General features: G+C 36.4%; 1 protein-coding gene across 7 annotated transcripts in view; it reads left to right on the top strand.

The window, feature by feature from the left end:
* The window catches only part of HEATR5A (HEAT repeat containing 5A), a 118,044-nt gene that overhangs the window by 57,013 nt on the left and 34,997 nt on the right, over positions 1 to 26,034 (top strand). For 5 of the 7 annotated variants that reach the window (XM_053889326.1, XM_053889325.1, XM_053889322.1 and 2 more), the window contains 7 exons: positions 628 to 818; positions 12,434 to 12,593; positions 15,699 to 15,888; positions 16,969 to 17,138; positions 19,779 to 19,805; positions 22,065 to 22,203; positions 25,122 to 25,301. In XM_053889326.1, the coding sequence (XP_053745301.1) occupies positions 628 to 818; positions 12,434 to 12,593; positions 15,699 to 15,888; positions 16,969 to 17,138; positions 19,779 to 19,805; positions 22,065 to 22,203; positions 25,122 to 25,301 (1,057 nt within the window). The remainder of the gene's footprint in view (positions 1 to 627; positions 819 to 12,433; positions 12,594 to 15,698; positions 15,889 to 16,968; positions 17,139 to 19,778; positions 19,806 to 22,064; positions 22,204 to 25,121; positions 25,302 to 26,034) is intronic. The other 2 variants (XM_053889328.1, XM_053889327.1) reach the window with 1 other exon arrangement.

Below are 26,034 nucleotides of genomic sequence, written 5' to 3'. Positions count from 1 at the left end.
TAACCTACTCAGCCTAATATCCTGTATCAGGGATTGGCAGACTGTGGCCTCTGGGCCAAATCTGGCTTGTTGCATTTATGACTTAAATGTTTCTAACTAAAATATAATATGCTTCATTGGTTATATTATGGAAATTCCTATTAATGTTCTTCTGAATACATACATACTGTAGTGACAATTGCTTGCCTAGAGGTTTAAAATTCTTAACTTTTTGAGGCGCCTGGGTGGCTCAGTTGGTTACGCATCTGACTTTGGCTCAGGTCACAAGTTCATGGGTTTGAGCCCTGCGTCAGGCTCTGTGCTGACAGCTCTGAGCCTGGAGCCTGCTTCAGATTCTGTGTCTCCCTCTCTCTCTCCCCCGTCCCCTCTCATGCTCGCTCTCTCTCTCTCTCTCTCTCTCTCTCTCTCAAGAATAAATAAACATTAAAAACAATTTTTTTAATTCTGAAGAACTTTGTGAAAAATCAAATTTGTGTGTGTGTGTGTGTGTGTGTGTGTGTGTGTGTATGTTTATGTTTAAATAGTAATCCAAGTATGAACATCTTTAGTCAACCAGAATATATATTCCAAACTGGATTGGAAAATTTATTACAGTTGTAAGTTTAGATTGTTCTTTACATATTTCAGTACTTAGCTGGCTCCAAGGGAAACTTGGGTCCAGAAGAAATGAGAAGACTTGCCGTGGCATTGGTGATGGGAGCCCTAGAAAGTCCCAACCCCCTCTTGAGATGTGCAGCTGCAGAGGCATGGGCTAGATTAGCCCAAGTGGTTGATGATGGAGCTTTTACTGCTGCGTTAGCTCAAGTTAGCTTTGACAAGTAAGTGAATTTCTTTAATATGCAGAGACTATCTGTCAAAACTGGGTATAGATTGTTGATTTTTTGGAACTAGTGAAACTCCATTCTGGGAATTAATTCAGAAAAAAATTGATAAACATGGATACTTTATATGAAGGCTAGCCTCCCCTTTGTCTGCTCATCTTGGAATATAGAACTATTATTACTTTGGCTTTAGTTTTTATTTAATAAGAGAAACATCACTATATGAGTAGTATAATTGGCCATCCCTGGAATGGACGATGGGACTAAGAAATTTAGGGAATTTTATCATGTAAAATATAGATAATAGGTAGTAATAACAATGTACTGGAAAGAGTAAAGTCTAGGTTTTCATCATCAGGAAACAAACTATGCTTTCATTTTTGCTAGCTCTGAGATCATGAGTAGAGAGCAAACCCCACAGCTCGTTTTCCTCTATTTCAAATAGAAGGTTGTCAGTACTACGCCGCCTGCTTGAGAATGTTAAGATAAATGAGATAATAAATATAGCACTTTCACCTTCCAGTCTACTGAATATATGTGTCTGATTTGGTCAACAGTTTGAAGTTTAAAGTTAGATTACTAACTTAGTTCAAATCCCAATCTTCATGTAATGGTTACTTAGTAAGAGTTACTTTGGATATCATTCTGTTCTCATCTGTAAAAAGTAACTGATAATAGTGTAAATCTCAAAGTTGTTGGGAGGATTAAAGGACTAAATGTAGGGGCATCTGGGTGGCTCAGTTGATTAAGCATCTGACTCTTGATTTCAGCTCTGGTCATGATCCCAGAGTTGTGGGATCGAGCCCCACGTCGTGCTCTAAACAGATAGCACACCTCCCCTGCTTGTGCACATGGGCGCACGCTCTTTCTCTCTCTCTTTCAAAAATAAATAAATAAAAAATTTTTTAAAAAAGGACTGAACATAGGGGCGGCTGGCTGGCTCATTCAGAGGAGCATGTGACTCTTGATCTCAGAGTTGTGAGTTCAAGCCCCACATTGGGTGTAGAGATTACTTAAATAAATAAATATTTTTTAAAATAAATAAATAAAGGACTAAATGGAAAACACTTAAATTAGCACAGAATGCATAATAAAACTAGTAAACTTTGATTTTTCTTGCTGTATTTAATTTTAAAATCAAAGTTCTTTTTTTTTTTTTAATGTTTATTTTGAGAGAGATAGGACACATGCAGGAGAAGAGCAGAGAGAGCGCGGAAGAGAGAGAATCCTAAGCAGGCTCCATGCTGTCAGCACAGAGCCCAACACAGGGATAGATCTCCCAAATCATGAGATAGTGAATTCAGCCGAAATAAAGAATCAGAGGCTTAACTGACTGAGCCACCCATGTACCCCCAAAGTCTCTTTGTATGGAAATAAAGTGTCTGAGCAATGTGCATTTTTAAAATGCAACTTAATAATGCTCTCAACAAAGTGGGTATGGAAAGAACATACCTCAGCATTACAGCTAACACTCAACAGTGAAAAGCTAAAAGCTTTTGCTCTAAGATTAGGAACAAAACAAGGATGCCCACTCTCTCCACTGTTATTCACCTTAGTTTTGGAAGTCTTAGCCACACAATTAGACAAGAAAAAGAAATAAAAGCCATCCAGATTGGAAAGGAAGAAGGAAAACTGTCATTGTTTGCAGATGACATGATACTGTATATAGAAAACCCTAAAGACTCCACCAAAAACCATTAGAATTAAATGAATTCAATAAACTCACAGGATACAAAATTAACATGCAGAAATCAGTTTCTTTGCATTAATAACAAGTTACCAGAAAGAGATTAAGGAAACAATCTCAATTAGTATTGTCAGTAAGAATAAAATACCTAAGAATAAATTTAGCCAAAGAACTGAATGACCTGTACCCTGAAAACTGTAAGACATTGATGAAAGAAATTGAAGATGACACAAATAAATGAAAAGATATACCATACTCCCCATGGACGATATGCAAATTCACGAAGCATCCCATATATGTGCGTTTATGCATACACACATACACACGCTGTGCTCATGGATTGTAAGATTTAATTTGTTAAGATATCCATACTACCCAAAGCACTCTACAGATTCAGTGTAATCCCTGTCAAAATACCAATGACATTTTTCATAGTGCTAGAACAAAAAATCCTGAAATTTGTGTGGAGCCACAAGAGATCCCAAATAGCCAAAGCAGTCTTGAAAAAGAAGAACAAAGCTGGAGATGTGCTCCCTGATTCAAACTGTACTACAAACCTGGAGTAATTAAAATAGTATGTTACTGGCACAAAACAAACACACAGATCAGCATGATGGAATAGAGAGCCCAGAAATAAATACAAGCATATATAGTCAATTAGGACTATAAGGAAATAAGGAAAGACAGTCTGTTTAATAAATGGTGTTGAGAAAAGAAGATAACTACATGCAAAAGATTGAAACTGGACCACTATCTTACATTGTTTACAAAAATAAATTCAAAGTGGATGAAAGACTTGAAGTAAGACCTAAAATCATAAAACTCCTAGAAGAAAACATTAGTCTTAACAATATTTTGGGGGAAGGAGGTCAGTTTCCTCAGGCAATCCCAATAAAAGCAAAAATAAACAAATGGAATTACATCATACTGAAAAGTTTTTGTACAATGAATGAAAACATCAACAAAAAAAAGGAAACCTAAGGGAACCTACTGAATGGAGGAAGATATTTGCAAATCATATATTTGATAAGAGGTTAATATCCAAAATATATAAAGAACTTCTATTTCATGTCAAAAAAAACCCTGATTTAAAAATGGGCAGGGGACTAGATGGCAGAATAGCATGGAAGTTTTTTTTGCATTTCTCGTCCATGAAATACAGCCAGATCAACACTAAACCATCCTGCGCACCTAGAAAACTGACTTGAGTATTAAAACAACAATCTGCACCACCTGAACCACAGAACATAGCAGGTATGCAGCACAGACAGGTGAACTGGGGTAGAGAGAAGCTGCGGAGGGCAAGGAGCTGTTTTTGCTTGCGGAGAGAGGACGGAGATGAGGGGTGGGGGGAGGAGGAGAGTACGGGAAGAGCACTCCCCTCCCCCAAAAGCAGCTGGAGAGAAAGTGGAAAAGTGTAAACAGCCACTGGGACTGAACAAAAAAGAGAGAAAGGAGAGGGTTTAAATTCCATTAAGACTCTATAAACAGGAGGAGCACAGAATCGGAAACTCCGCAGCTTGATACCTGGAGGAGCTCTGGGGGGGTAGGGCAAATCCCCAGGAGCAGAGAGTGAAGTCTGAGGGATCCTTGGGTCACATGGGGAGAGGTGGTTCCCCTGCTAAGAAGACATTTGGTAGAGGCTCTGTGGCCACCCCGCAGGCAAAGATGCTAGCAGACCCCAGAGATTCACTGGTGCTAGAACAGGATGTTAAGGGGAAACCTGGTGCCAGATGTGTGTTGTGATTTACCAAAATCCCTGAAACACTGCTACATGTTCGCATGAACTTTTTCTGGAGCAGGCTTGCACCCAGCTGCAGTCTCTGGTCATCAGCAGCAGCACGGTCCCACGAACGTTTCTGGGGGTGGGTGGGCACCTGGCCATTTCTCTAAGAGACTCTCCCCCAGAGGATCAGAATGGGCCAAAGCCGCAGTCCCTCAGAAGTGAGGGGTTGGGAAACACAGCCACATCTGAGATAAAACTCAAGAGGGAGTTGCCACCGGGCAACCTGATGGCTTGGTCACGGACTGTATAAGTGGGGTGTAGAAGGAAGCCACAGACAAAAGGACGGGTGTGTGATTGATGGTTGAGGAGAACAGAATTCTGATACTAGAGACTGGGTAGCTGGGTGATGCCTTTTTCACGCCTCCCATGCATGTGTGGATACACCTGCAAGCACCACAGCAATCCACCCCAGTAAGCTAAGCAGTGCCATCTAGTGGAGAATGGAGCTGTTACACTAAGCTCCACCCACCCATCTAGGCCAACCTCGCTCTTCAGGAACACAAGTCTTTCTGCCTGCTTAGTTTACAGACTATAAAGTGCTTCGTAGTTTGTCTTCTAGGGGAAACTGATGTAATTTTTATCGTATTTCAGTCTTTTCACTGGTCCATCTATTCAATTTTTTTTTTTTTCTTATTCTTCAGTACAGAAAGAAAAAAATTATTTTTATTTTCAATTTTTGTTAAAAATATTGTTTCATTGTATTCACTTTTTCAAATTTCAAACGTTTTCCATTTTTTTTCTTTTCTTATCTTTCCCTTTTTTCTCTAATCAATCTCCTTTCAACAACCAGACCAAAACACACCTACAATCTAGCATTATTTACTTGATTTTTTTATGTGTTGTTTTTAATTTTTTAATTTTAATTTTCTTTTACCTAATTAATTCCTTTTCTTCCTTTAAAATGATGAAATGAAGGGATTCACCCCAAAAGAAAGAGCAAGAAGAAACGACAACCAGGGACTTAACACAGATACAAGCAAGTTGTGTGAAACAGAATTTAGAATCAGAATAATAAGAATACAAGCTGGGGTTGAAAATAGATTCGAATCCCTTTCTGTGGATAAAAGAAGTAAAAGCTAGTCTGGATAAAATAAAAAATGCTATAACTGAGCTGCAATCTCGAATGGATGCCACAGCAGCAAGGATGGATGAGGCAGAGCAGTGAATCAGCGATATAGAGGACAAACTCATGGAGAATAATGAAGCAGAAAAAAAGAAGGAGACTAAGGCAAAAGAACACGATTTGAGAATTAGGAAAATCAGGGGCTCCTGAGTGGCTCAGTTGGTTGAGTGTCCAACTTTGGCTCGGGTCATGATCTCCCAGTTCGTGAGTTCAAGCCCCGTGTCAGGCTAAGGGCCTGGAGCCTGCTTCAGATTCTTTGTCTCCCTCTCTCTCTGCCCCTTCGCTGCTCATACTGTCTCTGTCTCAAAAATAAATAAACATTAAAAATTAGAAAAAGAATTAGGAAAATCAGTGACTTATTAAAAAGGAATCAGAATCATAGGGGTCCCAGAAGATAGAAAAAGGAGTAGAAGGGTTATGTGAGCAAATCATAGCAGAAAACTTTCCTAACCTGGGGAAAGACACAGACATCAAAATCCAGGAAGTAGAGGACTCCCATTAGATTCAACAAAAACCAACCATCAACAAGGCATATCATATTCAAATTCACAAAGTACTTAGAAAAGGACAGAATCATGAAAGCAGGAAGGGAAAAAAAGTCTTTAATCTACGAGGGAAGACAGATCAGGTTTGCAGCAGACCTATCCACAGAAATTTGGCAGGCCAGAAAGGAGTGTCAGGATATGTTCAATGTGCTGAATTGGAAAAATATGCAGCCAAGAATTATTTATCCAGCAAGGCTATCATTCAGAATAGAAGGAGAGATTAAAAGTTTCCCAAACAAAAATTAAAGGAGTTCATGACCACTAAACCAGCCCTGCAAGAAATTTTAAGGGGGACTCTCTGAGGGCAGAAAAGACAGGGGAGAGAAAAAAAAAAAAGACCACAAGCAAGAAAGACTAGAAAGGACCAGAGAACACCAGAAACTCCCAACTCTACAGGCAACATAAAGGCAATAAATTCATATCTTTCAGTACTCACCCTAAATGTCCATGGACTAAATGCTCCAATCAAAAGACATAGGGTAACAGAATGGATAAGAAAATAGGATCCATCTATATGCTGTTTACAAGAGACCCACTTTAGACCTAAAGACACCTTCAAATTGAAAGTAAGGGGATGGAGAACCATCTATCATGCTAATGGTACCAAAAGAAAGCCGGAATAGCCACATTTATATCAGACAATCTAGACTTTAAAATAAAGACTGTAACAAGAGATGAAGAAAGGCATTATATTGTAATTAAGGGGTCTGTCCACCAAGAAGACCTAACAATTGTAAGCATTTATGCTCCAAATGTGGAAGAACCCAAATATATAAATCAATCACAAACAGAAAGAAACTCTTTGATAATAATCCATAATAGTAGGGGACTGCAACCCCCTCCCCCTTACAGCAATCAACAGATCGTCTAAACAGAAAATCAACAATGAAACAATGGCTTTGAATCACATGCTGGACCAAATGGACTTAACAGATACATTCAGAACATTTCATCCTAAAGCAGCAGAATACACATTCTTCTCCAATGCACATGGAACCTTCTCCAGAATAGATCACATACTGGGACACATATCAGCGCTCAACAAGTTCAAAAAGATTGAGATCATACCATGCATATTTTCAGACCATATTTTCAATGCTATGAAACTCACAATCAACCACAAGAAAAAATGTTGAAAGATAACAAATACTTGGAGACTAAAGAACATCCTACTAAAGAATGAATGGGCTAACCAAGAAGTTAAAGAGGAAATTAAAAAATACATTGACGCCAATGAAAATGAGAACACCACAGCCCAAAACCTCTGTGACGCAGTAAAGACAATCATAAGAGGGAAGTATATAGCGATCCAGGCCTTCCTAAAGAAGGAAGAAAGGTCTCAGATACACAACCTAACCTTACACCTTAAAGAGCTGGAAAAAGAACAGCAAGTAAAATGCAAAACTAGCAGAAGTCAGGAAATAATAAAGATTAGAGCAGAAATCAATGCTATCGAAACAAAAACAAACAAAACAAAAACAGAACAGATAAATGAAACCAGAAGCTGATTCTTTGAAAGAATTAACAAAATTGATAAACCCCTGGCCAGTTTAATCAAAAAGAAAAAGGAAAGGACCCAAATAAATAAAATCAAGAATGAAAGAGGAGAGATCACAACCAACACAGCAAAATACAAACACTAATAAGAGAATATTATGAGCAATTATATACTAATGAAATAGGCAATCTGGAAGAAATGGGCAAATTCCTAGAAACATATAAACTACCAAAACTGAAACAAGAAGAAAAGGAGAATTTGAACAGACCCATAACCAATAAATAAATCGAATTGCTAATCAAAAATCTTCCAAAAAACAAGAGTCCAGGACCCCATGGCTTGCCAGGGGAATTCTACCAAACATTTAAAGAAGAATTAACACCTATTCTCTTGAAGCTGTCCCAAAAAAATAGAAATGGAAGGAAAACTTCCAAACTCTTTCTATGAAGACAGCATTACCTTGATTCCAAAACCAGACAGAGACCCCACTAAAAAGGAGAACTATAGATGAATTTCCCTGATGAACATGGATGCAAAAATCCTCAACAAGATATTAGCCGACTGGATCCAACAATACATTAAAAAAATTATTCACCACAACTAAGTAGGATTTATAACTGGGATGCTGGGCTGGTTCAATATCCACAAAACAATCAATGTGATTCATCATGTCAAAAGAAAGGACAAGAAGCACATGATCCTCTCCATAGATGCAGAGAAAACATTTGACAAAAACAGCATCCTTTCTTGATAAGAAACTCCCCAAGAAAGTAGGGTAGAAGGATCATACCACAAGATCATAAAAGCCATATATGAAAGACCCACCACTAACATCATCCTCGGGGAAAAACAGAGCTTTCCCCCTAAGGTCAGGAAGAAGACAGGGATGTCCACTCTTGCCCCTGTTATTCAACATAGTATTGGAAGTCTTAGCCTCAGCAATCAGACAACACAAAGAAATAAAAAGCCTTCAGATCTGCCAGGAGGAGGTCAAACTTTCACTCTTCACAGATGACATGATACTGTATATGAAAGACCCAAAAGATTCCACCAAAAAACTGCTAGAACTGATCCATGAATTCAGCAAAGTCACAGCATATAAAATCAATGCACAGAAGTTGGTTGCATTCCTATACACCAACAATGAAGCAACAGAAAGAGAAATCAAGGAACCTATCCCATTTACAATTACCCCAAAAACCATAAAATACCTAGGAATAAACCTAACCAAAGAGGTAAAAAATCTATATACTGAAAACTATAGAAAGCTTATGAAAGAAATTGAAGAAGACACACACACACAAAAATGCGAAAATATTCCATGCTCCTGGATAGAACAAATATTGTTAAAATGTCAATACTACCCAAAGCAATCTACATATTCAATGCAGTACCTATCAAAATAACACCAGCATTCTTCACAGAGCTAGAACAAACAATCCTAAAATTTGTATGGAACTACAAAAACCCGAATAGTCAAAGCAATCTTGAAAAAGAAAACCAAAGCAGGAGTCATCACAATCCTGGACTTCAAGCTGTATTACAAAGCTGTAATCATCAAGACATCATGATACTGGCACAAGAACAGACACTCAGATCAATGGAACCGAATAGAGAACCCAAAAATGGACCCACAAACATACGGCCAACTAATCTTTGACAAAGCAGGAAAGAATATCCAATGGAATAAAGACAGTCTCTTCAGCAAATGGTGCTGGGGAAACTGGAAAACAACATGCAGAAAAATGAACCTGGGCCATTTTCTTACACCATGCACAAAATTAAGCTCAAAATGGATGAAAAACCTAAATATAAGACAGGAATCCATCAAAATCCTTGAGAAAGCAAGCAAAAATCTCTTTGACTTTGACCACAGCAACTTCTTACTCAACACGTCTCCAGTGGCAAGAGAAACAAAAGCAAAAATGAACTATTGGGACCTCATCAAAGTAAAAAGATTCTGCACCAAAGGAAACAATCAGCAAAACTAAAGGCAACTGACAGAATGGGAGAAGATATTTGCAAACGACATATCAGATAAAGGGTTATTATCCAAGATCTGTAAAGAACTTACCAAACTCAACACCCAAAAAACAAATAATCCAGGGAAGAAATGGGCAAAAGACAAGAATAGATACTTCTCCAAAGAAGACATCCAGATGGCCAACTGATGCATGAAAAATGCTCAATGTCACTCATCATCAGGGAAATACAAATCAAAACCACAATGAGATACCACCTCACACCTGTCAGAATGGCTAACATGAACAACTCAGGCAACAACAGAAGTTGGCGAGGATGTGTAGAGAGAGGATCTCTTTTGCACTGCTGGTGGGAATGCAAACTGGTGCGGCCACTCTGAAATACAGTAGGGAGGTTCCTTAAAAAGTTAAAAATATAACTCCTTAGAAGTTAAAAATAGAACTACCCTATGACCCAGCAATTGCACTACTAGGTATTTATCTAATGGATACAGGTATGCTGTTTAGAAGGGGCACATGCACCCCCATGTTTATAGCAGCACTATCAACAATAGCCAAAGTATGGAAAGAGCCCAAATGTCCGTCAGTGGATGAATGGATAAAGAAGATGTGGTGTGTGTGTGTGTGTGTATAAATCTACCTATATATATATAAATCTATATATATGTGTGTATATATATATATATAATCTAAATCTATATGTAAATCTATACATATGTATACACACACAATGGAGTATTATTCGGCAATCAAAAAGAATGAAATCTTACCTTTTACAACTCCGTGGATGGAAGTAGAGAGTTTTAACCTAAGTGAAATTAGTCCGAGAAAGACAAATATATGACTTCACTCATATGAGGACTTTAAGATACAAAACAGATGAACCTAAGGGAAGGGAAGCAAATATAATATAAAAACCGGGGGGGAGGGGACAAAACATAAGACTCTTAAATACAGAGAACAAACAGAGGGATGCTGGTGGGGTTGAGGAAGGAAGGATGGGCTAAATGGGTAAGGGGCATTAATCCTGAAATCATTGTTGCAGTATATGCTAACTTGCATGGAAATTAAAAAATAAATAAATTTAAAAATAATAAAAAAATAAAAATAAACTTAAAAAAAATAGGCAGACGATGTGATTAAATTTTTTCCCAAAGAAGGCATACAGATGGCCAACAAGCACATTAACAGATTCTCAACATCATTAATCATCAGGGACATGCAAATCAAAACCACCATGAGATATCAGCTCACACTTGTCTAATTGGTTTGTATCCAAAAGATAGTACAAGTGTTGAGGATGTGCAGAAAAGGGAACCTTCATGCACTGTGGGAATATAATTGGTACAACCACTATGGAAAACAGTGTAGAGGTTCTTAAAAAAATTAAAAATAGAAATACCATTTGATCCAGCAATTCCACTTCTATTTATTCAAAGGAAATGAAAACATCAATTCAGAGAACTATCTGCAGGAGTGCCTGGACGGCTCAGTTGGTTGAGCATCCGACTTCAGCTCAGGTCATGATCTCTCAGTCCATGGGTTCGAGCCCTGCATCAGGCTTTGTGCTGACAGCTCAGAGCCTGGAGCCTGCTTCCGATTCTGTGTCTCCGTCTCTCTCTCTCTGCCCGTCTGCCTCTCATGTTCTCTTTCTCTCTCTCTTTCTCTCTCTCTCTCTCTCTCTCTCTCTCTCTCTCTCAAAAATAAATAAACGCTTAAAAAAAAAAAATCATGCTGTGGGGCACCTGGGTGGCTCAGTCAGTTAAGCATCTAACTTCGGTTCAGGTCATGATCTCATGGTTTGTGAGTTCGAGCCCTCATCAGGCTCTGTGCTGACAACTCAGAGCCTGGAGCCTGTTTCACACTCTGTATATCCCTCTCTGCCTCTCCTCTGCTCATGCTCTGTCTCTCAAAAATAAACAAACATTAAAAAAAAATTTTTTTTTAGGTCATGCTATGCAAAGAGCTATATGCACCCTTGTGTTCATTGCTACATTATTTACAGTAGCCAAAATATGGAAGCAACCTGTGTTTATTAATAAATGAATGGAGGGGCGCCTGGGTGGCTCAGTCGGTTGGGCGGCCGACTTCACCTCAGGTCATGATCTCGCACTCCGTGAGTTCAAGCCCCGCGTCAGGCTCTGTGCTGACAGCTCAGAGCCTAGAGCCTGTTTCAGATTCTGTGCCTCCCTCTCTCTGACCCTCCCCCGTTCATGCTCTGTCTCTCTCTGTCTCAAAAATAAATAAATGTTAAAAAAAAAATAAATGAGTGGATAAAGAAGATGGGTGTGTGTGTAATACTACTCAGCCATAAAAAAGGAAATCATGCCATTTGCAACAACATGGATGGACCTAGAGTGTATTATGCTCAGTAAAATAAGACCAAGAAAGACCAGTACCATGTAATTTCACTTACTTGTGAAAAGAAATGAATGAACAAAGAAAATAAGTCATAGATGCAAGAAATAAACTGTTGGTTACAGGAAGCAGGGGAAGAGGGACAAAATAGGTGAAGGGAATAAATGAGTCATGGGAAGCTCATGTATAACATGTGGAATATAGTCAATAAAATTGATGAAAATTTGTATGGTAATAGATGGTAACTAGACTTATTGTCGGGATCTTTTGATAATGTATCAAAATGTCAAATCACTACACTGTATGCCTGAAACTAATAGCATATTGTGTGTTGGTTATACTTGAACTTTTAAAGAGTGACTTAACAGTAAAGTAATAATGCTTGTTTTATAAATTTAGTGTGTGCATCTCTGAAAAACATTGAAATTGTTCATACTTAAATCTTTAAAAATGTGAAGATGTTTTTATTTAAAATGTTTTTCTTTTTAAGATACCTTTCAGATTATTTCAAAATGTTTTTATCAGTAACATATTTTTGAATTTTTCAGGTATTCATACAAAAGGTTTTGCCTAAGTGACAGTGTGCATGCATTAGTTTTTTTCAGTAACTATTGTTTATTTCCATAATTACAGACTGAAATCAGCAAGGGATGTGGTTACCAGAACAGGATACTCATTGGCTTTGGGATCCCTACATAGATATTTAGGAGGGATAAGTTCTTCTCAGCATTTGAATTCTTGTGTCGGAATCCTTTATACTTTGTCTCAGGACAGTACTTCTCCTGATGTGCAGGTAAGTACTCCATGTGATACTTTTCTTGAAATTCATGATTTGTAGATAATGCAGATTATGTTTTTATCGGCCACTAGTAACTTGTAAATAACACACACACACACACACACACCCCGCCCAGTAAATGTCTAAGCCATTGTTAACCTGGACGGATTTTTGAAATTCAAGTCTTAGTCAAATCTTGCTATCCTTACTTCACACTCAGGAGTTTCTAAAGTCAAATTTAGTATTTTTTTTCTGAAATCGATCTTCCTTCCATCTTAATAATAACATTTACCATTTTGGAGAACTTAATAGGTACCAAGCTTTGTATCACATTCTTCTAACAACATATTAACATGTGTAAGCCTCACAGTAATCTAGGGTGTATATTCCCCTTATACAAAAAGAAAACTGGGGCTTACAGAAGCTAAGTAACTTGCTCACAGCTGAAAGCTAAAAAATCATCTAATCAGTTCAAGAACACAAGTCGCGGGCTCCAAACCCATGCTCTTAACCATTTTACCATATTATTGTACACATCTTACCCATGTCAGTTAAAATCATCATTTTCTTGATATTTTAATCAAATCTTGATTGATTGTTATTCTTCCTGTTCTTTTACTCTCCTTATCTTATCTCTTTCCCCCTCGTGTGTTCCTAATTATTATAGTAGTGTTTTTAGGTTCTTTTCAACTCTCCCTAGATATGAAGCCACATTTGTTTTCCTGAAAGGCTTTCATCTTGCAACTTTCCTGTCAAAAAGCTGGGAAACTGCTTATTGCTTCCTAAATCTCCTTCTCATTCAAGTCCTATCAGCTGACCCAGGAACCTTATCTATCATTACCCCAGAGTACTGACTTCTCTCATAGGCAGTCTGCCTGTTCTCATTCCACTCATGCCATTCTCATGTCTGCACTTATATTTTCCTGTTGTTCTTTTCCCTTCCTGGTCCTGTCTGATCATCCAAATTTTCTAGCGTTCTGAAATCCAGTTTAACCACCTTCTTGTCAAATTTCAACATCCCTAATCCACAGTTAGCTTTCCTTCTTTGAATTACTACCATATTACTAATAGTCTCTTCATCATCATTATCCAGTAGTTCATTGAGTTAACTTATAAGGTGTTCCATTCTTTCATCCTCCTTTGCTTCTATTTATTATATTTCTCTTCTCCCCCTTCAAGAAGTCTATTGCGAATGCACATACATTTACATCGAATACTTTTTCAGTTGATTAATTTAAATGCTTTTAGTGGCTTCCACTGTCATTAAATCTGACTCTTCTTGATTACTGCTGTCTCTGACTTAACAGTTTATTTTTGTAGAATGTTTAGTACTCTAAGCTTTCTTATACATTCATTGATAAGAGGGATAAAGCTTTCTGAATTTCCTAAAGGGAGGAATTTTTATGTCCTTCAAATGTATATAGAAGTAGATAGAGTGTACACTATAAGGAATCTATTATACCCATCATCTGCCTGACTGCTTGGTTGTCAGTATATGGCCAGTCTTCTTTCTTTCCTTCTTTCTCTCTTTCTTTCTTTCTTTCTTTCTTTCTTTCATTTATTCGTTCATTCATTCATTCATTCACTGGTTGGCTTAAATAGCAGAAATTTGTTTTCTCATGGTTCTGTAGGCTAGAAGTCCTAGATCAAAGTGTCAGCCAGTTTGGTTTCTTCTGAGCCCTCTTTCCTTGGCTTGCAGTTGGTCACCTTCTCATTGTATCTTCACATGGTTTTTCCTTTGTGCATGTGCATCTCTAGCATTACTCTGTCCAAATTTTATCTTCTTAGAAGGACACTAGTCACATTGGATTAGGGCTTGCTCTAATAGCCTCATTTTAACTTCATTAAAGGCCCTGTCTCCAAAGACAACCTCATTCTGAGGTACTGGTAGAGTCTTGTTTCATTTAAACCAGAGTTGACCAACTTATTATTTTAAGAGCCATATGGTAAATTATGTACACTTTACATGCCATACACTCTCTGTCAGCTGCTCAGTTCTGCCATTGTAGCAGTAGCAGTCATAAATAGTATGTAAATGAATGAGCACGACTGTGTTTCAGTGAAGCTTTATTTATAAAACCATGTGGCAGGGCAGATTTGTCTCAAAGGCAAATCTGTTTGTTTACTATATTATATATATTTATATATATAATGTATACACTTATTTAATACATGTATATTTATTTTTATATGTTTGTAAAAGTGCACTTATCATAAGTGTGCGTCTCTGTGAGTAAAGTATACAAACTAAATACACCATGTAACCAGCACCTAGATCAAGAAATAGAACATTATCAATACCCCAAACGCTCTCCTCATGTTCTCTTCTAGTTACTACCTGTCCTACCAAGGATAACCACTATCCTGATTTGCAGCATCATATGTTAGTTTTGCCTGCTTTTATACTTTATATCATTGGAATCATATGGTACATACTCTTTTATGTCTGGCTTTCTTCAACATTACGTTCAAGAGATTTGTCCATATTACTGCATGTAATTGTAAATATTGTTGAGTCTTTTAAAAACTTGAATTTTCTCCACATAGATTGAACAAAAAACAGTTTACGGTAAACTAGATTTAGTTCAAGCTATTAGTTAAAGAACCAAACATTATCTTGGAATTCTTTTTTATTTTTAATTTTTTTTTTTTAATGTTTATTTATTTTTGAGAGAGATGGAGACAGAATGGGAGTTGTTTAGGGGCAGAGAGAGAGGGAGACACAGAATCCAAAGCAGGCCCAGGCTCTGAGTTGTCAGCACAGAGCCCGACGCGGGGCTCGAACTCACGAGCTGTGAGATCATGACCTGAGCCGAAGTCGGACACTCAACTGACTGAGCCACCCAGGCACCCCAATCTTGGAATTCTTAGTACTGAGATAGATTTAAGTTTAGCATTTGAAATTAGATGATTGTCAGGGTTTTTTACTGGATATTTGAGAGAAATTTTTTCTTAAACTTTGTATGTTCTCTGTTTCTCTTTCCAGGTTAGTTATAATAGCACACAAGTACTATAATGTGTCGTTAATTTATCACTTCCTTCAACAAAGAACAATTCATTGTGTTTCATGTTTCTTAATGCTGCTGTAGCATTTTAAATTGTTTTTCTCTGTCTTCACAGACCTGGGCACTACATTCGCTATCACTGGTTATTGATTCTGCTGGCCCACTGTACCATATGCATGTGGAACCCACCCTTTCTCTTATTATAATGTTATTGTTAAATGTGCCTCCTACTCATGCTGAAGTTCAACAAAGTCTTGGTCGCTGTTTGAATGCCCTTATTACTACTTTGGGTCCAGAACTACAGGGTATGCATAGCTCATTTTGTGATGTTTTAAATTAAAAATACACATGTGAAAATGAATTCACTTATTACTGACTCAAATACTTGTCAGTGAAGTGAAGTTTAGCACAGTGTTCTATGCAAATACATGAGCAGAATATTGAGAGTCATCTCAGGAAGAAGATTTTGACTCCTGCATGTTGACATAATAGAAAATAACAGAGAAAGTAGGAAACTTAATGTAAGCTCCACCACTACTTTTTTTTTTTTTTTTTAAGTTTATTTATTTTTGCGAAAGAGAACGAGAAAACCCCAAGCAGGCTCCGTGCTGTCAGTGCAAAACTCAACACAGGGCTCAGTCTCACAAACCATGAGATCATGACCTGGGCCCAAATCAGGAGTCGCATGTTTAACCAACTGTGCCAACGAGATGCCCCACTCCACCACCAGTTAATTGGATGACCTTTGGAAAATCTTTGTCTTTGGTCTTTGGTTTCCTTTTCTATTAAATGAGGGAAAAGTTGAAAAGCCTTTATGATTGGCACATAGTAGGTGATCAGTATATTTTGTGAAATGCCATCTAGTCTGATTTCTTTTACCTTGAAAAGATAAGGAGTGTCGTATTTAGAAAGATTAGATATATTTTTAATATGCTTTTCTTAACAATTGAAGTGAAAAATTCAAGTGGAATAGTGTAAAGAGCTTCTCTCTTCTAAGAAATAAATGACTGAGTCCCAAAACTCAGATAATCTGATCTTTTCAAATGTAAAGTCCATGAATGATTTTAATATTTGAAAGAAACTCAACTAATATAAGCAGGGCTAAGTTCATTAGCCATTCTAATTCCACTTTTCATGAAATTTTGGTGTAGCCTTCAGATAGGCTGAGGTTCTTATTTGCCTAGTGATTTGTATTGACAAATTTTTCAGACTAGGAGTAACTAACATAACCCAAAAATCTGTCACCTGGCTTTCTTTTGTAGAAGAAATTTACTTCATAGATCCTTAAGTTTAAAATTGGTTAAAATTAATAAACTCAATAATATGAGTTTAAAGAGGAATGATTTCATAGACGAATTATTCAAAGATTTGTGCTTTCATTTTAGGTAATAGTACTTCCATTTCCACCTTAAGGACTTCCTGTCTTTTGGGTTGTGCGGTGATGCAGGATAACCCAGACTGCCTTGTTCAAGCTCAGGCCATCTCTTGCCTTCAGCAGCTTCATATGTTTGCTCCAAGACATGTCAACCTGTCTAGCTTGGTCAGCTGCCTCTGTGTGAGTATAAAATTTTAAGTGAGTCCTTAGTTTTTTTTCATTGGAAACTTAGATTTATTTTTAATAATTCTCTAGTCTGTGTACAATAGCTGTTTCCTCTCGTTTCTGGTTTTTTTAGCGGGTAGGGCCAAATTTCATGTAATCGCATCTCAAACCTCTCATATATTGATTCAGTTTTGTTCTATTAATTTTGAACTTACCATTTGGAATGTTTATTCATTAATCAGTAAACATGTATTGGATGCTCAAATGTCCTGGGTACTGTATAAATGCTATAGGACATGGAAAAAATGTATGTGACATTATTTCAAATAATTATATATAAAGTTCTCTCCACCTCAGATGGGAAAATAACATTTTTCCTTAATATTCTAGTGGCATATGCATCAATATCTGGGTTCTAATAATATGTTTAATAAATAATGCAAGCTAAATGCTAAAAGTTCTGGTAAATGGTTCATAATCATCAGTGGTTTTAAGATTTACCTTGAGTATCACCACTTTCTATCTAAATTTGCCTCAAAAATTGGGTTACATTTGGAGTTAAAACTTGACACCATTGCTTTTAAACTATTTCTGCCCCTAGAATGTTTACAACACATTCCCATTAGTAACATGACAGTTGAGAATTATTACTTTAGACAGACCTTTCATTCACAAGCTGAAGGCAGGATATACAGCATTTCAGACCTTGAAAGAACTTCAAATATCATTAAAACTAATCTCCCCCCCCCAAAAAAAAAAAAAACAAAACAAAACCAAGCACCAAAAAAGTCAAATAATTTGTCCAAGGTAACATATCTAGAAGTAGTGGTAGCTCTAAGTCTATAATCCAGGTTTCTTTTTTTTTTTTTTTAATTTTTTTATGTTTTTTAATTTAGAGAGAGACAGAGTATGAGCAGGGAAGGGACAGAGAGACAGGGAGACACGGAATCTGAGGCAGGCTTCAGGCTCCAAGCTGTCAACACAGAGCCCAATGAGGGGCTCGAACTCACGGACTGCAAGATCATGACCTGAGCCCAAGCCGGACGCTCAGCCGACTGAGCCACCCAGGCACCCCTAGAATCCAGTTTCTGAACTCCTTGTTAAGTTCCCATTTCTTTATTTCTTACTAACTTTGTAGTTTTGATTAGCTCTTAACCTCATCTCTACCACCTCCTAGCTTTGTGGCCTTAGAGAAGTCCCATAACCTCTTCCAGCCTCAGCTATCTTGTCTATAAAACAAAGATTGCACGAGATACCACCCATTAAGGCACATGTCCTAGGCACTTAATAACCACTCAATATGTAGTAGTTTTTATTTTCTAACATATAACTTAAACAGACATTATGTTAATGTTAATAGTGATTTTTATGGTCAAAGTTATGTAAGACTCTTAAAAAGAGGATGTGACTGACTTTTCTGATAGAAACTTGGTTCCTCTCTAGGTTAAACACATATTAGAGAAAATAGCACTTACTGGAAAAGGGTTTTTTTTTTTACCTTTACTACTCAATGACTTTTCCCTAGGAATATTATTCTCTAATTCAAAGAACCATCCCCAAAACCAATTATTGAAAAATAGCCACTCCTTTGTAAGTTGGTCAGACTTTCACTCTCCATTATATTTATTGAGAAATAAAAAGCAAAACTTACTACTAATTCTTAGTGAATTAGAACTGATTAAATTTGTTACTTTTTTTTTTCCCAGACTGAGAAAGTTTACATATAAAGAATAGAGATTACTATTGGATGTTTCTCTTGGAATATTAAGAGCAGTTGCGAAAATCAAAATTAACAATTAACAAATATTATTTATGTTACTCATAATATTTAAGCAGTAAAATGATTTTTTCTTATTCAAAAGTCATTCAAAAATTGCTATCACTATAGTTTGTTAATTTCATGTCTTAATTTTTTAGTAAGCTTTTATTCTAAATTTATTAGATTGAATTTATTATATTTTAGAGTATTTCCTATAGTAAGAAAATTGCTTTTGCTTTCCTCTTGAACAACTTTATAATCAGATTTTCTTTTCTACAAAGAATTTAATTATTTAGCATGAAGTGTTTTCATTTTAATTGAAACTCCCTGAAGATTCAGAATATATTTCATCATTAGGAAAGAATCTTACAGAAAGGGTTTTCTTCTAACTGCATGCTGTTTAACTTCCATTCTGAACTTGGTCTTAGCTACACTAGCAATTCTGAGTATTCTAAGTTGGCTTCCAAGAGTAAAAAATTTATAATTAACTTGTGATGAAGTAAACCATTAACTTTGTCCCTTGCTGGACACCTGTTCATTTGAATGCAATCTAGATCACTCTTTTAACACTCATGTCTATTTGATCTGGCTTTGTTACTGAGGCTTAATGAGAGTTTCCAAAGGAAAACCTAATTACATAAATGTACATTTTTAAGTTATTGTATATTTTATATCTTTACATCTTGAGTTGACTGTTTCCAAGATCTTAGTTCAACTCCTATTTTAAGTTGGAAAATGAAATATTCATGGCATAGTTTTAAAGTCGAAGCTAAGCCAGTTTGAATGATAGCTCTATCAACATTTATATTTTAATGCTTAGCTGACTGTTGTCAAAATCATCCTAGTATTTATCTTTTGGTTTTGTCATGACCAGTCTGTCGTTTGTTTTTGTGCAGGAGATCTTGTTGGATAATTCTGTGTTGGTAGGTCCCTCACCCTCAATTCCTAACTTTTTTTTGAGGTTTGCAGTGCTGTTTCTTTGTGTCGTTATTTTGGTTGTAGATGTTCTTGTTTTCCCCTGCATCTCTTTGTTTAAGCTAACCATTAATGCAAAGTCCAGTATGTGTAGCATGTTACATGGTGATTATTTAATACCAGTGTAAACAAATCCTCCCTAACCTTCTCCAGCCAGTGCACTCACTCCTTGCACTTAATTTTGCATCATTTTGATTTAATATATTCATTTCAGAAAGGAATTATAATTACAGTTTGACCTAATTTCTGTATTTTGCCTGCTTGGTTTGTTTGCCTTAATTCACTCTGTTCCTCTTCCCAATATAAATGCTGGAGAATGACGTGGAGATATTAAATGTTCCGTTTTGCTTTGTGTGACTGCCTTCAATTTTTTTTCTACCAAACAAGTAAAGAGTACTTTTATAAGCATGCTGTCTCTAAAAGATTGTTTGACCAGCCTGAATAAATGCTGCGCCTGCCTTGTATTATATGTTTGTAAAACTCCAGTGAGATAACTAGTAGATTCATTAACTTTTCTTTAAAATTGCCTTGTAGAATGCTTTTTTGTTTTTGTTGTAAAATACAGCCATAATCTTGGGCATGAATAAACTTAATCTTTTTACATTTTAACTCCCTTGTTATCCTATATACTAGTTTCTAACAGTGGTTCTTTAACATGATTGGAATGACATTAACTTTAGACTTTGTGAATGGCATTCCTCTTTCGACTTTTCAGTTCATGATATGTCTTGAGGGTATAATAAAATATATTTATAAAGCAGTTCCCATCCATATGTTTCACTGATGATATATTCACAAACCTGTTCTGTCTTTGGCTTCTGATAAAATTTAGTTTCACTCCCTTTGCATTTTTTTTTTTTTTATGTGTTAAAAACCAGCTGTCACCACCTACTCTTTTTCTCAGAATTTATCCTCTGCTCTTTTCAACAAACTCACCTACTTCAGTTCTGTTTTTTCTCACATACACCATATCTAAATAAAGATCACTATACAAAGTATGCCCTTCTTTCTCAAATTTGCTTGGAAAATCAATAGTATAAGACACATATTCATTGACATAAGCCACACTTATACTGGTCTTTGCTTTCATTGTTAGAAAAAAATAAATTGCAAAAACGTGACTTTATTCTACTTATGAATCACTTAGAAGAAATTTGTATCCAGAAACTTTTGGCTTTTTTAATTGTTCATTTAAGGTATATCGCAGTCATACCATTTACCTTCAGTAGACACAATCTATTGAGATTTACATTGTTCAAACACTTCTAAGAAAAATATGTGGAAGGAGTCTGTCATTCTAGCAGAAATATTCTTTATCTCTGATATGTAACATCTATGTACATACATGTATATCCATTATATACAAGTAGATATACATACATATAAAACCTGTTGTCTGTAATGTGTGTCTCTAGAGTGTTTTTGGTGAATATGTTTTCTGAGTAAAACTCTTTTCTGTCTTTATTTGAAAATGCGTTTACTTACTCTGGCATCTGAATAAAATACTAGTGATAGACTGTTAATAATAGTTAATAACTAACATTTATTGAGCACTTACTGTGTGCCAGAAACTATGCTAAGCCCTTTTGCATGTTTCTCTGAATTAACTTTGCAACAGCCCTATAAGATGGGGGTAGTGTTATTTCCATTTTACAAATAAGGAAACTAAGGCACAGAGAGGTTAAATAATTTGCCCAAGGTCACACAGCTAGTAAATGGTGGATCTAGGACTCAAAGTGAGGCAGTTTGACTCCAGAGCCTCCCTTTTAACCAGTATGTTATATTGCTTATATGGATCTATATAAATTTCTACTTAGAGGATGGTAAAACATTATAATATTTTTGCATGAGCACAGTTGTATAAGCTACAAATAAAGTCTTTCTCAGTTGTATTTCTTTTATCTCGAAACTGTTTTATTCATGTAAATTTTGTGTCTTCTAACACTGTCCAGAGGCTTCTGCTTGGATGTGTTTATGAATATTTCATAATCAAGTACATGTACTACTCCTTAAGCTATTTATTTCTAAATTGTAATAAAAAATATGTACTAGAATAGTTTGTAGAAGTTTCTGTATATTTAACAAATTGAATCTAGCCTAGTGATGAGCTGGACAGAATCAGGAGGGATCCAGTGTATGTCTATTAGACTTATTATGAATGCCACCAAGAATTTCAGCTCTTTCATTTCCCAATTGGTATTTTTCAGGTGAATCTTTGTAGTCCCTATTTGTTACTGAGAAGAGCAGTACTGGCTTGTTTACGTCAGCTTGTACAGAGAGAAGCAGCTGAAGTTTCAGAACATGCTGTTATGCTTGCTAAGGATAGCAGAGAAGAGTTGACTCTAGGTAATTCTTTTTGTCAACGTTATCTCCAGCTCAAATGATTTTTTTAATAAAATTTTTAAGTTCTTTTATTTATTTTGAGAGGGAGGGCTCCTGAGTGGGGAAGGGGCAGAGAGAGAGGGAAAGAGAGAATGAGAAGCAGGCCCCACACCAACACAGAGCCCGACATGAGGCTCATTTTCACAAATTGGAAGATAACAACCTGAGCCGAAATCAAGAGTCAGGTGCTCAAGGGTCAGACACTCAACTGACTGAGCCCCCCAGGCACCCCAGATAGTTTTTTTTAGTGTTTATTTATTTTTGAGAGAGAGAGCACAAGCAGGGGGTGGATGGTGCACAGAGAGAAGTCAGGGGTGGGGGGGGAGTGGACAGAGGATCTGAACCAGGCTCTGCACTGACCAGCAAGTGCGACACTGGGTTCAAGGTCATGAACCATGAGATCATGACCTGAGCCATAGCTGAACGCTCAACCAACAGAGTCACCCAGGCGTATCTCAAATGATTGTTTTAATTTTAAGTCTTCATTTAAACATGAATTTTTAAAATGAAATTTAAAAGTTAATATATAATGTCTTAAACCTGCTACAAGAGACAGTTACTAACAATTACTGCCATTCCCAACCAGTGATGTTACTGGTTTAGAAAAATTGTTTTCAAACTTAGGTCCCCAAACTAGCAATATCCACCTCACCAAGAACTTGTTAGAAATGCAAATTATCGGGCCCCATCCAAAATCTGCTTAACCAGAAATCTGGGAGTAAAGCCCAGCAATCTGTTTTCTATGTTTTTGCAATCCCTGTTAATGCATATTGAAATTTGAGAGCCACTCAAATTTTAGAGCAAGTTTTTTCACAACAATCCATTGAAGTTGGATTTAGCCCTTAAATAATTTACCATATGTGCCTTTCTTCCTCCAAAATCTCATTTAATAAAATTTATCATAGATAAGTCTTCTTTAGGTGGAAGGGTTTTTAGCCCCTTCTTTATTTTAGAACTGAATTAAAGGATTTCTTAGTTGGTTAGATTTAAGTCTGTATGTCTTTATTTTAAAATTATGTGAGTAACCCAAATATACATATAAATTCATACAACCTCCAAAAATAGTAATGGTAATATCTTACTCTTTTATGCATATAGTTTCCAGAGTGCTGTCACACTTTGAGAAAGTCTCAGGCTTCACAAAGCTTTCCAATATCTAAAGCTCTCAGATCAGTGTGTTTTACTGTCATGCTGTGCTCCTTAGTTTGTTATTAGACTAAGACTTTAACTGTTTGACTTGAGTTCATCAGCATTGCTGAACTAGTATGGTAGCCACCCAAACAGGTGGCAGACCTCATTTGAAAGCAATTGGTTACTTACCTTAACCAGAGAAATTTTAATCTTCTAACCATGTGAGATATTCTGCCTAAGTGACCTTCAGTTTATATTTACCACTGAAATTATCTGCATCTTTTGCTTTAGGCTTTTATTGCATAAATATGCTTGTATATGTTCCCAGAATTCTTGAATTAGCTATAGGAGTAAAATACAGTAAAGAACTCATTATATATTTCCTTTTTAAAATTTTGTGATTTTGGGGGCGCCTGGGTGGCTCAGTCGGTTAAGCGGTCGACTTCAGCTCGGGTCATGATTTCGCGGTCTGCGAGTTTGAGCCCCACGTCGGGCTCTGTGCTGACAGCTCAGAGCCTGGAGCCTGTTTCGGATTCTGTGTCTCCCTCTCTCTGACCCTCCCCCGTTCCTGCTCTGTCTCTCTCTGTCTCAAAAATAAATAAATGTTAAAAAAAATTTTTTTTTTAAATTTTGTGATTTTTCAAATGGAAAAAGTTCAAAGAAATGTGCAGTGAACACATATATTCACCTACTTAGCATCTTTATGGCATTCATTTTATATAACTTTCTCTCTTTCCATACTTACACAGATGCATATCTTTTGCCAGACCGTCTGAAAGCAGACTGCAGACATCATGACAGCTCACTCCTAATACATACATTTTCCTTCATGACCACACATCATTTCTGTACTTAATAAAATTAACATTGATAAAGTAGCCATCATAGAATATGCAGTTCTCACACAAATTTCCCCAGTTATCCAAAAAATGTTCTTTATGACTCCTTACTACCCTCCCTTACCACCACCCAAATTTAGGATCCAGCCATGATTCACATATTACATTGTTTGTTCTGTGTCTTTAGACTCCTAATCTGAAACATTCTTACTGATTCCTACTGAAGTATAGTTGACACACAGTGTTAATTTGTTTCAAATGTACAGCATCGTGTTTCCACAAGTTTCAGTAAACATTATGCTATGTTCACAAGTGTAGCTACCATCTGTCACCATACCACACTATTATAGTACCACTGACTTATATTCCCTATGCTATACCTTTTATTCCTCTGATGTCTCCTTCTAGTCTTTAAAAGATAATTTCTCTTACAAAATAGTATAATAGTAGCATTATCTTTAGAATCTAAATGCTTTCATAAATTCTAGATAAGTTCAGGTTGCCTGGGTGGCTCAGTTGGTCAAGCGTCTGACTCTTGATTTCAGTTCAGGTCATGATCTCACAGTTCATGGAATTGAGCCCCATGTCAGTCAGCACAGATCCTGCTTGGGATTCTTCTCTCCCTCTCTCAACTGTAAAATAAATAAATCAATACATACATACATACATACATACATACATACATACATGCTAGATAAGTTAAATCTTCAAGAGAAAATTTATTCTTTTGGCATTTCCAGAATTAGAGGAAATGGATGCTAGACGAGGCTTATGTTTCTCCTTTGAGGTGCTTCATTACTTTGCAGTGAGAATATTTGCATGTAGTATTTTAATAACTCCAGAATGTGTGTACTTCTCATATGGCAGTTTTGTTTTCTGTATTACTTAGATCATCGATTTTCTTCTTGTCAGATGCTAACATCAGAGAAGTGGGCCTTGAAGGGGCATTATTGACCTTACTAGACAAAGAGACAGATCAGAAGTTATGCAATGATATCAAAGAGACTTTAAATCATATGCTTACATCTATGGCAGTGGATAAGCTCTCCTTCTGGTTAAAGCTTTGTAAAGATGTACTTGCTGCATCTGCTGGTGAGTATTGGTGGTTACCAGTTGAAATAAAATTGAAAGTGAAAATGTTCTATAAAATTGTTTGCCACTGACAATTTTGTCTGAGTATTTGGGTTGTAATTGCTTGTTGCATTTTTCAAGTGAAAATTCTAGTGTTTAACAAACTGAGGGTTGATGGGGGTGGGAGGGAGGGGAGGGTGGGTGTTGGGTATTGAGGAGGGCACCTTTTGGGATGAGCACTGGGTGTTGTATGGAAACCAATTTGACAATAAATTTCATATATTGAAAAAAAAAAAAAGAAAATTCTAGTGTTTAAGTCTAACACTTAGGCCTGTGGGTTTTAGTATTCTTTTGATTGTCGTTTATGACTTCCCTGTCTAAAACAAACTAAAAAGTAGGGTTATTTGTACTATAAAATGGATGACCTGACTTACAGTAGCCCCATCGTTTGTTTTCATGCATATAATAGTTGAGGGATTGCATCAAATCAACTTAATAGAAAAATCATCAAAAGTTACAACATTCTGAGCAAGCAAGTTTCTCTATACTTAATAATGTTGATTTCAAACAGGGTTAAAAAATACTGTTATTTACCTAATGTATTTGTAAGTATAAGATAATGGTTAGTGAGAATGTGTATTAGAGTCTTTCAAATTTGTATCTTTGGAGTAAGAGAGAAAATAAATGAAAGGAAGAAAAGAGACAAATCAGTTCTGTTCCAGGTACTGTACATACTTTATCTGATTTAATCCTT

This window comes from Panthera pardus, unplaced genomic scaffold (assembly GCF_024362965.1).
Source record: "Panthera pardus isolate Hobbes unplaced genomic scaffold, ASM2436296v1 HiC_scaffold_24, whole genome shotgun sequence".
NCBI lineage: Eukaryota > Metazoa > Chordata > Mammalia > Carnivora > Felidae > Panthera > Panthera pardus.
Note: the sequence above shows the minus strand (reverse complement) of the source record. Positions and strands in the feature narration are given on the sequence as shown.